The sequence below is a fragment of the Odontesthes bonariensis genome, chromosome 15 (genome assembly GCF_027942865.1).
Source record: "Odontesthes bonariensis isolate fOdoBon6 chromosome 15, fOdoBon6.hap1, whole genome shotgun sequence".
In the NCBI taxonomy this organism is placed as follows: Eukaryota; Metazoa; Chordata; class Actinopteri; order Atheriniformes; family Atherinopsidae; genus Odontesthes; species Odontesthes bonariensis.
Window position 1 is genome coordinate 20,843,264 of NC_134520.1, and position 13,866 is coordinate 20,857,129.

At 38.5% G+C, this 13,866-nt stretch overlaps 1 protein-coding gene across 34 annotated transcripts in view; it reads right to left on the reverse strand.

Annotated features, from left to right (window-relative positions):
- Window positions 1-13,866, reverse strand: part of adgrl2a (adhesion G protein-coupled receptor L2a) — a 99,386-nt gene that overhangs the window by 44,982 nt on the left and 40,538 nt on the right. For all 34 annotated transcript variants that reach the window (XM_075485468.1, XM_075485473.1, XM_075485466.1 and 31 more), the window contains exon 4: window positions 1,573-1,682. In XM_075485468.1, the coding sequence (XP_075341583.1) occupies window positions 1,573-1,682 (110 nt within the window). The remainder of the gene's footprint in view (window positions 1-1,572; window positions 1,683-13,866) is intronic.

Consider the following 13,866-nt stretch of genomic DNA (forward strand, 5'->3'; position numbering starts at 1 on the left):
ACTAAACACTTACCAGGGCAGTTGAGATAGGAAACTTTCTGTGTTCTTGGTCCTATTCTGGTTGGGCAAGGACCTTGAGAAGCAAAAAGATGGGGCAACAGAAGTGCGTCTTTGAAACTGCGGAGAACGAAGTGAGGACCCGATTGTGTGTTTGTTATATGGGCTTTGTGAGCAGAGAGAGTCTTTGGGTGGACGTTTGATTTTCACCACACAACAGTGGTCGCGTCTGTTTCGTTGATACAAGACCGAAGCAAAAGACAATCATAACAGTGGGAGAACACAAGTGCACCTTGAGGCTAATCCTTCAATTAAGGTTGGGGGTAACACAGCAGGGCACTGGATCAATACTTAATGATGAGGCAAGAGTAAAAAACTAAACAAAAAAAAAAAAAGCAAAAACATGAGCAGCTAAGCTACAGGATTTGGCTTTGTTCAATAGTTTGGAATCAAATGGCCATTATTGCTTATACCATCTTTAATTACAGGTTCTCAAAACCTCACAAAGGTAAACCTTTAAGTTATAACTAGTTTCACCAACTAATGACATTCACTAGAGCAATTTGATTTAACGCTAAGGGGAATAGCTTGAACGGGTATAGTTGTAATGAATGACGTGGAACAAAAGCACTGAATAGAAAGTGCAGTAGAATAAATCTGCATTATTTCTATTTGAGCTTTACTATCTTATTTCATCTGCATCAAAACTAAAACACATCTAAAGACACGAGTTAACATAACATACATCATCCTCCCTCTTTGACGGGAATCATTATAGTTCCAACTGATTAGTGATTCTGGCAATTCGTCTAAATCTTTGTCATTAATCAGTATGTAAAGGTTACAAGGGGAGCTTTCCTTTACAAATTGCAAATGATCATGACAGCTTAAAGGACAAAGGGGAAATTTTAACACAAAAGGCAGTCTAAAAATTGTTTGGGAGCTGAATGGCAATGAATATTTTAGCATCAGAGGCACTGACAAAATGTTAACACTATCTCTTTAGATGAAATATTACCTTGTTGACTTATGAGAGGAGCCATCCTGTTCTGTTACATAATGAAACATCTGTTAACATATTTCAACACCTGTTGTATGGCTGTATATTAAGCCATCAAGGTGAGCGGCGCTTTCGCCTGATATACTTCTCAGCACAAGACTTGAGAGATGAAACTCCCGCTTGCCATCACAGAGATCAGCATGACTTCCTCTGCACCCCACTCCTACCCCACTCTCTCTATTCTGCTACCTCATAACCAGGCTCGTCGATCCACTAGAAACATGGTGAGCACATCAATAATGAGGGGAGTGCAGAGTAGGAGCAAAGGGTTTTACAGGTCATATTTCATGGAAAGTTCACTGCGTGACACAGATTGAAGAAGAGACAGAGGAAAAGGGTGCTGGAAGGTGTTGCAGACAAAGAGCACACGCACTGGATGAGGCAGGGAAGAAATGGGACTGTGGTAAAGCACTGAGAAGACAGAGGGCTGAGAGGAAGAGAGAAACTGAGGACGGGAGGGTGGAGGAAAAGGAGGAGGAAGGGTTTTCAATTCATGACAGAAGGGTTATACTTACTGTAGGGAACACACTCATACTGGACCTCGAGGTACTTGTAAGTCCCTGGGCAGGGGTCAGGGAAAACATCTAAACCTGTGATCACAATGCACTGCGTCCGATTGTTGCATCTGTAAAGAAAAAAAAAAAAAAAAAAAAGTGAAATATTGATGAGTAAAATTTACAAAAAAAAATTAAAAAGAGAAAAGAAAAAATAATAAATCTCAGTGCATTAAAAAACTATTCACATTCCCGTACAAAGAGGTAAACACTTAGCACATAAAGAATCGTGAACAGCAGTTATCATTTAGCAAAGATTTTTTATTTTTTTTTTTCTGCAGGCAGTAAAGTAATGGAGCACTTCTCTTTTGGATTTCCACCATGTTTACATTACAGTCATTTTGCAGACGCTTTTATCCAAAGCGACTTACAAGGGAGGCAACATGGGGTTCAGTGTCTTGCCCAAGGACACTTCGACATGTAGCCCGGGGAAGCTGAGGGTCGAACCACCAACCTTCCGATTGGTGGGCGACTGCTCTTCCTCCAGAGCTACAGCCGCCTGTATCAAACACTGTATCAAAAGGTCCTTTGTAATGAACATGCCCTCCTCCCCAAAATGTGTCCATGTGCCATTTGTTTGCAAGCAGATACAGCCAAAAATTACATTCAAAGAATATGCAACCTCTCGTGGTCATGAGAGCAACTACATTTGAAGGGTAAAGATGCCATATGGTAATTTTTTTAGAAAATGGCAGTACGATTGCGTTGTAAAAGTAATGTATTTTATCCCTAACCATTACTGTTTTCTAACCTTGATCAGGTAATGTTATTGTCAAATCCAACCAGGAAAGTGACCAAAGTGTATTCATAAAGTGTTGTCATGTTAATCGTGGAAGATAGATTGGTTGAGATCTCTGCAAACACCTCCCCTCTCCTCCTTATGAGTTGAGAATAAAGGCTTTTTCTAATTTGCAAACCCCATATGAGTCGTATTTCCTTTCTGGAACTTTTAGTAGTACTTCTTTTCAGGATGCCGTCATGAGAACATGACTCAAAAACATACGACTGTCATTTCAGTCAATTCTTCAGGAGCTTGGGGAGTCTGTCTCAATGTGTTCAGGTCCACACTGATAAACACCATGTCATATTCTGATTTCATTGTAATTATGCACAGTCTTTGTTTCTGTCAACTTGTGATTACATCAAATCCAAATCAGATTCATGTTTATTCTTGGAATTTGCTCATGTTTATTGGGGTAGATTTAGCACAATCTGTGTGTTTTACTCAAGTGTCTTGACTAACTTGTCCGAGGTTGCTTGTGCTCTGAATCCATATTTAAAGGAGGCACACAAAATGCCATCTAAGTTCTAAACTGAAGCTTAAAAAAATGCTAGACCACAAAGACAAGATGTTACCAAAATATTCAGTGACTACAAATTAGATTACAAATCATATGTAGGTTGTATTGGGGACACCTTCATGGGTGTCCTGTGACTGACTGATGTCTACTGTATCCTGCCTCTTACAACCCTGGACAAATCAAGGCAGGTATAGAATTTCTTTCTTTCTTTTTCTTTTCTTTTTTTTCAATTTTATATAACCTTTATACAGGTAATTTCATTGAAACATAAAGTTTCATTGTCAAGAGAGACCTTACGATACAAACAAATTAATTACTTGGAAAACGCACATAATAATCACTGCAGTACATATGTTTGTGGGTTTAAGTACCAAGTAAAAGCACAAGAAAATAATATAAACAGGAAGCCATTTCCCAATATTCTTTTTCTTTCTTTATTTTATCAAATGTTTTATTTTCCTCAAAATCAGTTTAAAATTCCTTAGTGGGATCAAACTGGACAGCTTCATATCCTGTGGTACCGTGTTCCAAGTCAAAGCAGCAAGAGAAGAAAATGGCTTCTCGCTGAGCTCTGTACGCACTGAGGAAACACTAACAGGAACAAAGGACTGGGGAGCATAGCCTATGGCTGCTCTGTTTACATGACATGTAGGAAGATAATTATGTTGGCAACAGACCAAGGACAGATCTGTAAATGAAATTATATAAATGCAAAAGTCTGTGTATGGATAATGATGACTTGTTGACCAGAGAGTAAAAAGAGCATTAGTGAGTTATGTCACACCGCGGTGAGGTCAAGCTGGGTTTTTGTCTCGTCTCATGTATTGTTTCGTCATTTCCTGTTTTATTTTGAAAGATTAACTTCCCTCTCGTTTCAGGTCACTTGCCCTTCCTCTCGTGCTCCAGTCTGATTGTCGTATGAATGATTCCACCTCTTTCCCATTACCCCGGTGTGCTTAAGAGTCTGCGTCTCCCCCTGTCCTGTGCCAGTGTGTTGTATCTGTCCGACTGTAGTGCGTCATTCTCGCCTTTGTCCAAGCCTGAACCCAAGCCTCGTTTTTCAAGTTACCTGTTGGTATTTATCCTCGAAAGAGAGTTTTTTGTTTTCTTGTTAAATTTGATAAATTAAATCCTGTAAGAGATACAGTGATAGTTTTGTTTATAGCCTTCTTGTTTTTTCCTCCTAGTTAGAGTGATTTTGGTTTGTAATTTTCTCTTTGTGTAGTTCCTCCGTTTTTTAGGAGAGGTGTTTTGTTTTTCCTCCGCAGCGGGAGTGATCTTTAGTTTCCCGTAACGTTTCATAGTTCTTTGTTTGTTCCTCCGTTTAGTGGACTGATTTTGAGTTTTGATAATTTTATATAGATATACTTCTCCATTTTGGAAAAGTATATTATTAGTATGATATTCTATAGCCTGATTAGTTTCTCTCAGGAGGAGCTTGTTAAACATCTGTCCTCATAATAAAAGCTTTGGAATTACATCCCCTGCTCCTGTGTCCTGCATTCTCTGGGTGTGACAAGTTAGGGTGTTCATAGCCAATTATAAATCTTATTGCTTCGTGATAAACAGCATCAAACATCTGTAGAGAGTTGAAAGACATTGATGTAAATAATGCCACCACGGTCAATAGGAGATTTTAAAAAAAGGTGGCAGCAACAAGCTGTTTCCTGGCTAAAACCCCAGTTTCAGTCTAAATTACTTTAACAATGTTCCATGAAGGTCTTCAAGGAGAGATTTTTTTTTTTATCAGTTAGGATGCATTGGCACATATAAGCAGCCAATAAGTCAATGGGTTTCCTTGTGTGGATTTAATTGATGGGAACACTAAGATCTGATCTAAGATCAGACAGATGTAACTAAATACTATCAAATGCAGAATGAAGATGATGAAAGAGCAGGGCAACAGCATTTGCAAAACAACAAAAACAACTGCGTCATTGGGATAAATATGTAATGATGCATCAGTTATATTTTGGTCTACATTGTTAACTTAGATCATAGAGAGTGGGTCCTAAAACTAAACCTTGGGGCACTCCTTTCGTGATGTTCAAATAACTGTAAAAGAAACCACTGAGTTGCACATGCTGCTCGTGACCAGAAAGGTGGCTCAAAGACCAGCCTGCGACTTGATTTGAGAGGCCTATGTCTGAAAGCTTCTAAATTATATACAGTGCAAAAACTTTGGACAGGTCTATAAAAAAGTGTAGCAAAGTAGTCTTTAGCATCCAAGGCTTCCAGAGCATTATTTAAGATGGCTGTTACTATGCTGTTTCCTGAAACCAGACTGATTTGTTATAGAAAGTGGAAGGACATCTTCAGGAAAAAAGTCCTATTCAATAAAAACACTTGTGTTTTATACTTATATTTGTGTTTTTCATTTCATCAGCCCTTTAGAGCTGTGCCAAGTTAATACCAGACACTGCATGTAACATCTGGAGAGCAGGGATTCTAAATTGGCTCTCAGTGTGCTCTGAAGTCCAGGTAGTTCCAGGTAACCACCCTCTAGCTGCACTAAAATCATGATAATGACATCAATACCCCAAGCAAGTTGTCTTTGTTACCAAAGGGACTTAAAATTTTATTGGCAATGTGAGGAGCCAGATCAATAACTCTGTTCTGCCAATTTAGCAGGGACCAGAGAAAATATTTGTTTCTTCTTATCACAGACCAGTCCCCCCCATTTACAGCAGATCATTGGAAAATGTATTACTGGTTGCACTGCGCTGTCTTGTGCTTTGGGTATTGCCTTTGTTTTTTTTGGCTGCAGAAGTAATCACTGCTCTGAGTCCAACTTTTATCAATGTAATATTATGTAGCTCTGTGGAACAGTTGGTTACTGTTGAGGAGGACACGATTTAGTCCACACAAAAGGTCAGATATTTGTGCTATTTTGGTTTCGGATCCTGAACAACTATGTTTGGCTGCATGTCACGAATGCTTTCAGGGCATTGCGGTTTACTGCATAAAGCAATGTCTAGAAACTTAAAAAGGCACAAAAATCTCCACCATGGCGGGGGATGCAATGAGACATTACTAATGCTGTTTTTAAAGCACAAAATAAATTCACTTCCCTGCTCTTAATGCTATTTCTTTAACATTGGACTTGTATGTTAATTAAAGCAGCTCACATAATTATTTTAAAAACTTTTGATTAAGAGGTCTTTGTCAATGTCACAAAAAGGAACTGAAAAGTTAGAGCAGTACTTTATATCACTGCACATATTTATGTCCACATCTGTGTGTGGATCTATGTTCAGAGAAGATCTCAAGGGGCATTTCACAACATCAATGACCTTAATGTGTAATAACAGATGGAAATATCAGCATATTGCAGTTGTTCATATGGAAATTAATTACTATTTAGAAATTAAAACATGCACCTCATGCCGGGAGCATAATACGCAGCTTGTTTTCGTGGGTAATATTTCATGAATCTGCAGTACTTTCCACATATTAAATGGTCACTTTGATGACTCTGTCTGCTTTGCTCATGCATAAGCATATCATGCAGGAGCAATATAAATTACAGCACTTTATCTACCAGATTCCACTGAGACCAGGATATTAATGCCTAGTTTATTTCAGGCATATGAAACAGAATAATATAGAAAAATAAAATCACTGACACTAATGAGACACAGACCTGCCGTCATTACTCAGGCAAAATGTTCCGAACAACAGAGAGAAACATTTTTAAAAAAGCTCGTATTTCTTTTAAAACAATGTTGACATAAGAGTTGATAGCTCTTCCTGATATATTTCCCTAATTTTAGCGCTGTGGAACAGGGGAGCCCTGATCTATAGAGTTGTGTGACTCTCACTGCTGGCTCATCTGTGAAACCTCAGGCATCTCCTGAGACCAATTGAAAAAGCCCTAATGACTTCTTCTATGCATAGTTCTCGCCCTCATTTTGAGAGAAAGCATGTAATTGAAATTCTGCCCATAAAAAGTTCAGCATTTGGTTTGGCAGGGTACAGGTCTCAAAGTGCACACTAATTAAATACATTTAAAATATGATATCTCTGACTATCTTTTGATAGTCTGAGGCTATATAGTAATTAATCATCTACATGATGAAAATTAAGTCGAAGGGAGCTTTTCTTCACATTTCTCTAGAGTGAAACATTCTACCTCTATAAATACTACAATAGCTCAACAGGATTAAACAAAAGTGAAAACAGATTTATTTTGTCTTGTAATGGAAGAGAGAATAATTAACCAGTGGGAAAAGGAGCTCTATATAGAGTTTTTTTGAGGCAAAATTGTTGGAGCCGCTTTCTGCTGCGGTATTATCTGATTGATGTGTCTGTTTTAACTCATATCAAGGAAAATATACAACACCATCTGTGTGAAAAGAGCTTTTCACATAACAGCTAGTAAAATAAATAACAATTACATTTTCTGTGGTACAAAAAAAAAAAAAAAAAAAACATTAGCAACATCACAAGAGAATGTGAAAAATGGTTTGGTAGAATCTGTTCCTCAAGTGAAACTAAAATAAGTGCAGGATGGAACTTCCTTCCACTCTGATTGCCTTCATCTATCCCCTCGGCCAGTTAATCACACTGAAGTATTCCAAATGTAATCCCATCACATCTCTGACCTTTTGGGAGAGGCAGACATCAGTACAATTAGAGTATCGTGGAAAATGCTGCTCGGATTTGATGTAAATCTCTTAAAAATGAGTACTCCCAGCTGACAGTGGGAAGGAGTACCAACAAGGTAGAACAGATAGTGCTCCTGATACCATGTAACCACATGCAATTTAACCTTTTCCACTGCCATCATAAACCATGTCAGAGGAATAATTGGACAAGAATATAATGTGCTAGCTGAATAATAAATTGGCTCAAATGACAAAACTGCTACAAATTGCATATCTAATATCAGATATAGGAAAAGCTATTTCCAAGGCCTAAAGCCTCCTTAAGTCTTGAAGGACTTTATATGAGTTTTGCTTTTCACAAACTTATCCTTTATAACAGATGCAGCGTCTTTGTAAACAACGCTTTGTGTAGTTGATAAACATATGGTAATAATTCAGGTGGAACAGAAGGAAGGTAAAATGGAATTTCAAAAATTGTGACTGTTTTGTGTGCTTGGTCACAATAACTTAAAGGTCAGATAGCAGTCCTTATGAAAAATGTAAATGTATGTTTCCAGTTTCCAGTATCAGTCTGACTGTCAACTGCTGTTTTTAACATTTAATATCTGGATGGGATATCATCGTAACTCAAATTTTAGACATCAAAAATGAAATTCTAATTAGTTGTAATCCCTGTACAAGACATTTTTAATTCTTCATATAAGAATTGTACATTTGAGATATTTTAAGTTTCACTGGTGTCAAAATGGTTTTGTCAATATCTACAATTTTCTTTCATTGTCGAATTAATTAAACAGATATCTTGAATGAACAAGGTCTGATCATACCACAGATATTTCTGGGGATGTTGGAAGCTCAAGTGAGAGATAAGATCGGTAGCTGGCTATGCAAACATTGTATGCCACTGCACCTCTATTGCTACAGGCAAGCCAATTTACAGCCATGTTACAGCGGCCTACGGTTGAATTTTGAGTTTGACAAAGTTTTTAAGATTGCAATCCAAACGTGTCATCAAGGAACACAGAGAAGCTCTTCACTGCACAACAGCCACCATGCAAGGCTCAGACTAGTCATTGTGACATTATACATATTTAGAACTCCAGTTTGAATTGGAGGTATCTCAATGTGTCTTTTAACTGGACACTTATCATATAACGATGAAGCATTCTAACTAACAACTTAATGATGATTAGTCAAAATTATTCAAGCCTGTTGTTGTCTGTCTCTTGTGCGATCTGTCCAGTTTAGAGGAGCATTAAATGCTGAATCCTAGATTGCTTTGCCTCAACTTATCAATTTTCTATCCTTCTACGCTCAGGCACCAACCATTTGTATTTCACAATATAAAAACTGAAAATGAGTAGCAGCAGCAAAAACAATAGCTGTGTAAAGGCCCTGTCACACTGTTGCGTATGAGAGAAGCATATGAGTTGCGTATGAAAATTATCACTCATACGCTGGTATCCGCTGACATACGCCAGGGGAACGTTAGGCATAGGTTGTATACGTTTCAAGCACGCTGGCATACGTTGGCATACGTTGGCATACGCTGAGGCAGAAATAAATTTTTGAACATGCTCAAAACTTTTGTGCGTATGGTTAATACGCTAAGCATACGCTAGGCATACGCTGAATACGCTAGAGGTACGAAATAGGTACGTTACTGATAGGTCGAGAACGCTGGACATAAATTGCCATATGTTGCCATGAAGGTGTACCGTACAGCTAGCGTATTTATAGCCTCCGCCCGTCTGCCGCCTCCATCTCCGCCCGGCAGGCAACCGACAATTCACGGGAGCGGTCAGGAGGAGGAGTTGGGGATCTTGATCGCTCAGAAGCATGTAACTCATCAGCCGCAGGTGCATCAGGCATTTCAGCAGGTTTGGGTGAGAATGATTCTTGTGTTTTTTTGCCTTTTCCTCGGCCCAGGGCCCGGGCAAACGACGATTGCTTCTTGGGAGGCATGATCGAGATGAATGTCTCGAGAGATGTTGATAGCGCGTCGTCTACTGCAATAATGGAGCAATGTGGAAAGGCTGCTGATATAGGCGCGTTGAAACGTACGCTGGGCATGCGCAGTTCATATGCTACTCATACGCTAGTCATTCTTTATTTTCAAGGACTTTTCGTGCGTATGAAAATTATATTATTAATTTTCATACGCAACTCATACGCTTCTCTCATACGCAACAGTGTGACAGGGCCATAAGAAGAGGAGAGAAGTGACATGAGTGAGGGGAGCACATCGCAGAAAAAGGCACAATCTACTTCCTGGAGCTCCCAGTTTGAATTTCAATCAAATTAGCGTCTCTTAAACTCAAAGTGACCCGTCTAGCCCCATTTCATATGAATGCTGATGAGGTTCATGGCACAATTATCAAGGCAGAGATCTCTCTCAAGAGGCAAGCGTGTTGATAGCAGACAGGCCATTGAAAAATTAAATCATTCCCAGGGCCACAGAATGGCAGCAAGAGAAACAATCTGATGTGAACAGGATACAGAGCACACACACATACAATGCACACATGCAATAAGTATAATCACCTCCAGTATCAGTATATTTAGACCATTTTCTAAGGGGGTGGCCCAATAATGTTTCAGGAAATAGGTCATTAGAAATGAACCATTAGCATCCTGCTTTCAACTTGAGGTCTGACCCAATATCCACATAAGACATCCATGAAACATATAATTACTGTCACATGCTTGTGTTTATGCTATATTTATTGGAGCTGCCAGTAGGGCTCAATTGGGGGGTTCAAGGCTCTTAGAGAGTCATGGCAGAGGCTGTCAGACTCACATCCGTCCACTTCTCCTATTGATTTTTAAACCAGAAGAGGTATATCGTCATGCCACCGGAGTCAATGGAAATGTTATTGTGACAGTCTGCTGGTCGAAATGCGACCTTTAAAAGACATCAGAATGCAAAGCTAGATCACCCACGCATTAAGATGACGAGCACAAAGGAATACTATACAAACAACAATATCAGTGCCCTGGAGCAGCAAAGCCAGATCTCATATCTCAATACAATCAAAGAATTTACAGCTAAAGTTTAAAACAATCCGCCCACTATAACGCTTGATTGGCTGCAGCAGTTGAGCAAATATGGAACATATCCATTTAGACTCATTCAAAAAATAATCTGTATATTACAGTTATCATTCATTTACAAAATGTCATATAGGAAAAGGCTGTTTTTTAGTTAGTGAGCATTCTTGTTAAACAGAGCTTTGTCATATTTACAACTTCTCATCATGCAACACATGATGTTGTGTTTTATAATCATATATCAAAAACAAAAATGAACACATAGCATTGGAAAAAAAAACTCTCTATGTCTGAGATAATTGTTAAACGAGATCCTGGAGAAATTAAAATAGCCTATTAAATCCACAGAAGTCGAAGGTACAGCTACCAAATGAAGATAGCTAGATCTAAGTGAATTTTAACAAATTATTCCTCCAAGATTTAGCATAATTTAATGCTGACATTAGCAGTTGTTAGACAAATGCAAATCACTGGTGGCTGTTAATACACTTTCTTGTTTATCTCATCATCACCAATTGGGTAGAGAGCAGTTTCATGCATCGTGAACTTTTGCACATCCCTCTGAAATGCCCAAGCTGAATCGGGATCTCTATGAAATCTTAATCTGCCTTGCTTTAAATAAATAGTAACAGTGTATGTACAGAGAGGAGGAACAAGGCAGAGTGCTGTCAGGCAGCAAGAATAGAGCTCCTCGGAGAGTCTTGCATGCAGCACTGTCACTGATATAAATAGTGTAAACTAGCATCCTATTAGTCTGCAGACCTGCCTCATATTTATTGATGCGGACCTAGAAGATAGAGCTGATTGCAAACTTATATCATGTGTTCACTTTTACTAAAATCTCACTCAGTTTATGTTAAAAGTGTTAAAAGCACAGCAGCACATGATATTTTACACCCAGTTTTGTCTAGTAATAATAATTTCCCTGATGATTATTAGCTCATAGCGGTACTGTAACCTCAACAGATGAATTTAGTCTTCTCTTTCAGAGAGCTATCTGGATTGATCATTTCAGTCAATGATACATCCTCCTGAAAACCCATGATCCACAGACACGACAGGAACCAAGCATGTTATGTTACAGCAATCAATGGTCTTGTTATTGAATACTTACAATGTAGCTCATTAGTCAAAGAGAAATCGATATATGTAAGCCACTTTTCATACTGTATGTCTTAATATGTCCTCCTGTATGAAAATCATCAGTCAAGGTATGTTACTGTCATCTCATTTCAACTCCTAGAGAGATAAGGACATGTGGTCCAATGCAAATTAATCACAACTAAGCACCAGATGGTACAAGCAAGCACGACGAAACGCAAGACAAAATATTTTTTTTAAAAGATCCTCTCAATACGTTTGAATTACTGATTTAATTTTGTATATTGCATCTGTGTAGTGAGAATGCGTTTGCAGTCATTAAAATTAGAGCAGTTGAGGATATTATATCATTAAAAACACAAATCCTGAAAAGAAAGAAAAATCACACAACTGAATATTATTATCAATGAATTTCGTTATTTCTAACTGTACTGCCATGCAGTTTCATATCTGCAGGGGAGGTGTCCACATGAAAAATTCCTGTACAGATTATCACCCACTTGAGTCGACTAATTGCTTGCAGCTGAATGTTCTAATTGAGCCACAACAGTCCTAGGGCTATTTTCAAAAAAATCATTGAGCTCATGAATATAATATGCCAGGAAGATATAAAAACAAGTTGGAGTGCCAACAGGATCCATCAAACTCAGCGGAGCTTCAATCCAATTCTCCACACTTCAGAGCCACATCCATTTAAAAGTGAACACAGTTTTCCACACAAGTACTAATGTGATTATTTTTCCCGACACGCTCAAATTAGGAGACCAGAGTCATTGTGGCAACAAATATTTTTGGCTCTTCAATCTATAATTGACATATTCCGCATTAGAAAATACTTTTTGGTTTGTTTTTTTTTTCCCATGACAGTGTGTACAGTGGATTGTTAGAAAAAGCGTCAGCTGGGTTAGCCACAGCAGGAGCCAGAGAACTGAGCTGAGTTTTGACTTGAGGAGAAGTGAAGGGCTGAGATCAAATAACAAATAAACACTGCATTCCAAAAAGGCAAAAGAATCACCACATTTCTCATCCGAGGATAATTATTTGGCAGCGGGGACATTATTGAATTGCTTTGGCGTCCTACATATGGCTACTCCTGAAAATTAATGGGCAAGAGAAAGACAATTACTAATTAGTCCCATGTGCGTTCCTGGGCATTTTGTCACATTGATGTTGAATTTATTTTCGTAACAGCAGACCTGTTTTGCTTCTATGGCATTCATTGCATGAAAAATAAAATGCATTGCTCTGACTTACTTAAGCAATAATTTACGAGTCAGTTCTCACATTTCCATGAAAACATCTTACACTAACTTTCACGCCAACAGAAAAAAGACATTTCTCAGAAATATGTCATTCACTTTTTTTGTCATTATTTATTCCTGCAGTATCAGGTACACATTTGCCCCTCACATACAGTACCTAAAAGACACATCTATGCATACATTTTTCATTTTAAAACCTCATACAGTAGCTCAGAAATGAGACCCAAATGCTGAAAATGCATTTAAAAGAACATCCTCCCCCGGCAGTCTCAGGGTATGCATATATGGAAAGATCACAAGTGCTCTGCAGACAGTGACAGAGAGCGTTTAGAAAAGTTTGTCTGTGAGTCAATGTTTGTGATTCATTGGGCTGTTTTTGCACGAGCAAGGCTGAGGGCAGTGTAAAACGCAGGTCTAAAAGCAGGAAGCGGGACTGCAGCTTTTCAGGACAGACTATATGAGTCAGCTATCTGACTTCATCAAATGGGACTTGACAATAGCCCCCCTGAATACAAGGGCTTTAGTCTTTTATTTATTTTTTCTCTTTTTTTTTTTATTTCCCAAGGCGGCTTGCCAGAGTTGCTGACGGTCTCATACCAGCCAATATCTCTCTCTGCGGCACTCATATGTCATTCCATCCTGTGCACTTTGGCTTCAATGGCATTCCTGTGTGACAACTGGTCTTATGTATTAAGTCTCACATAGGGACACAGTGTTTCTGGTGGAACCCTATTACGTTTGAATGAGTATGCGCGAGTCAATGCACCTACATTGCTTTACATCACACTACTTTTCAGGGTTCAGTGATCAATAAGCAGTGTTACTTTCATCAATCAATACAATACTGAAAAATATACATACAGAACCCCATTTGCAGTAAGAAAAAAAATCTTCAAGTAAGTAAAGACATATTTAAAAAGCATGTACTGTGAA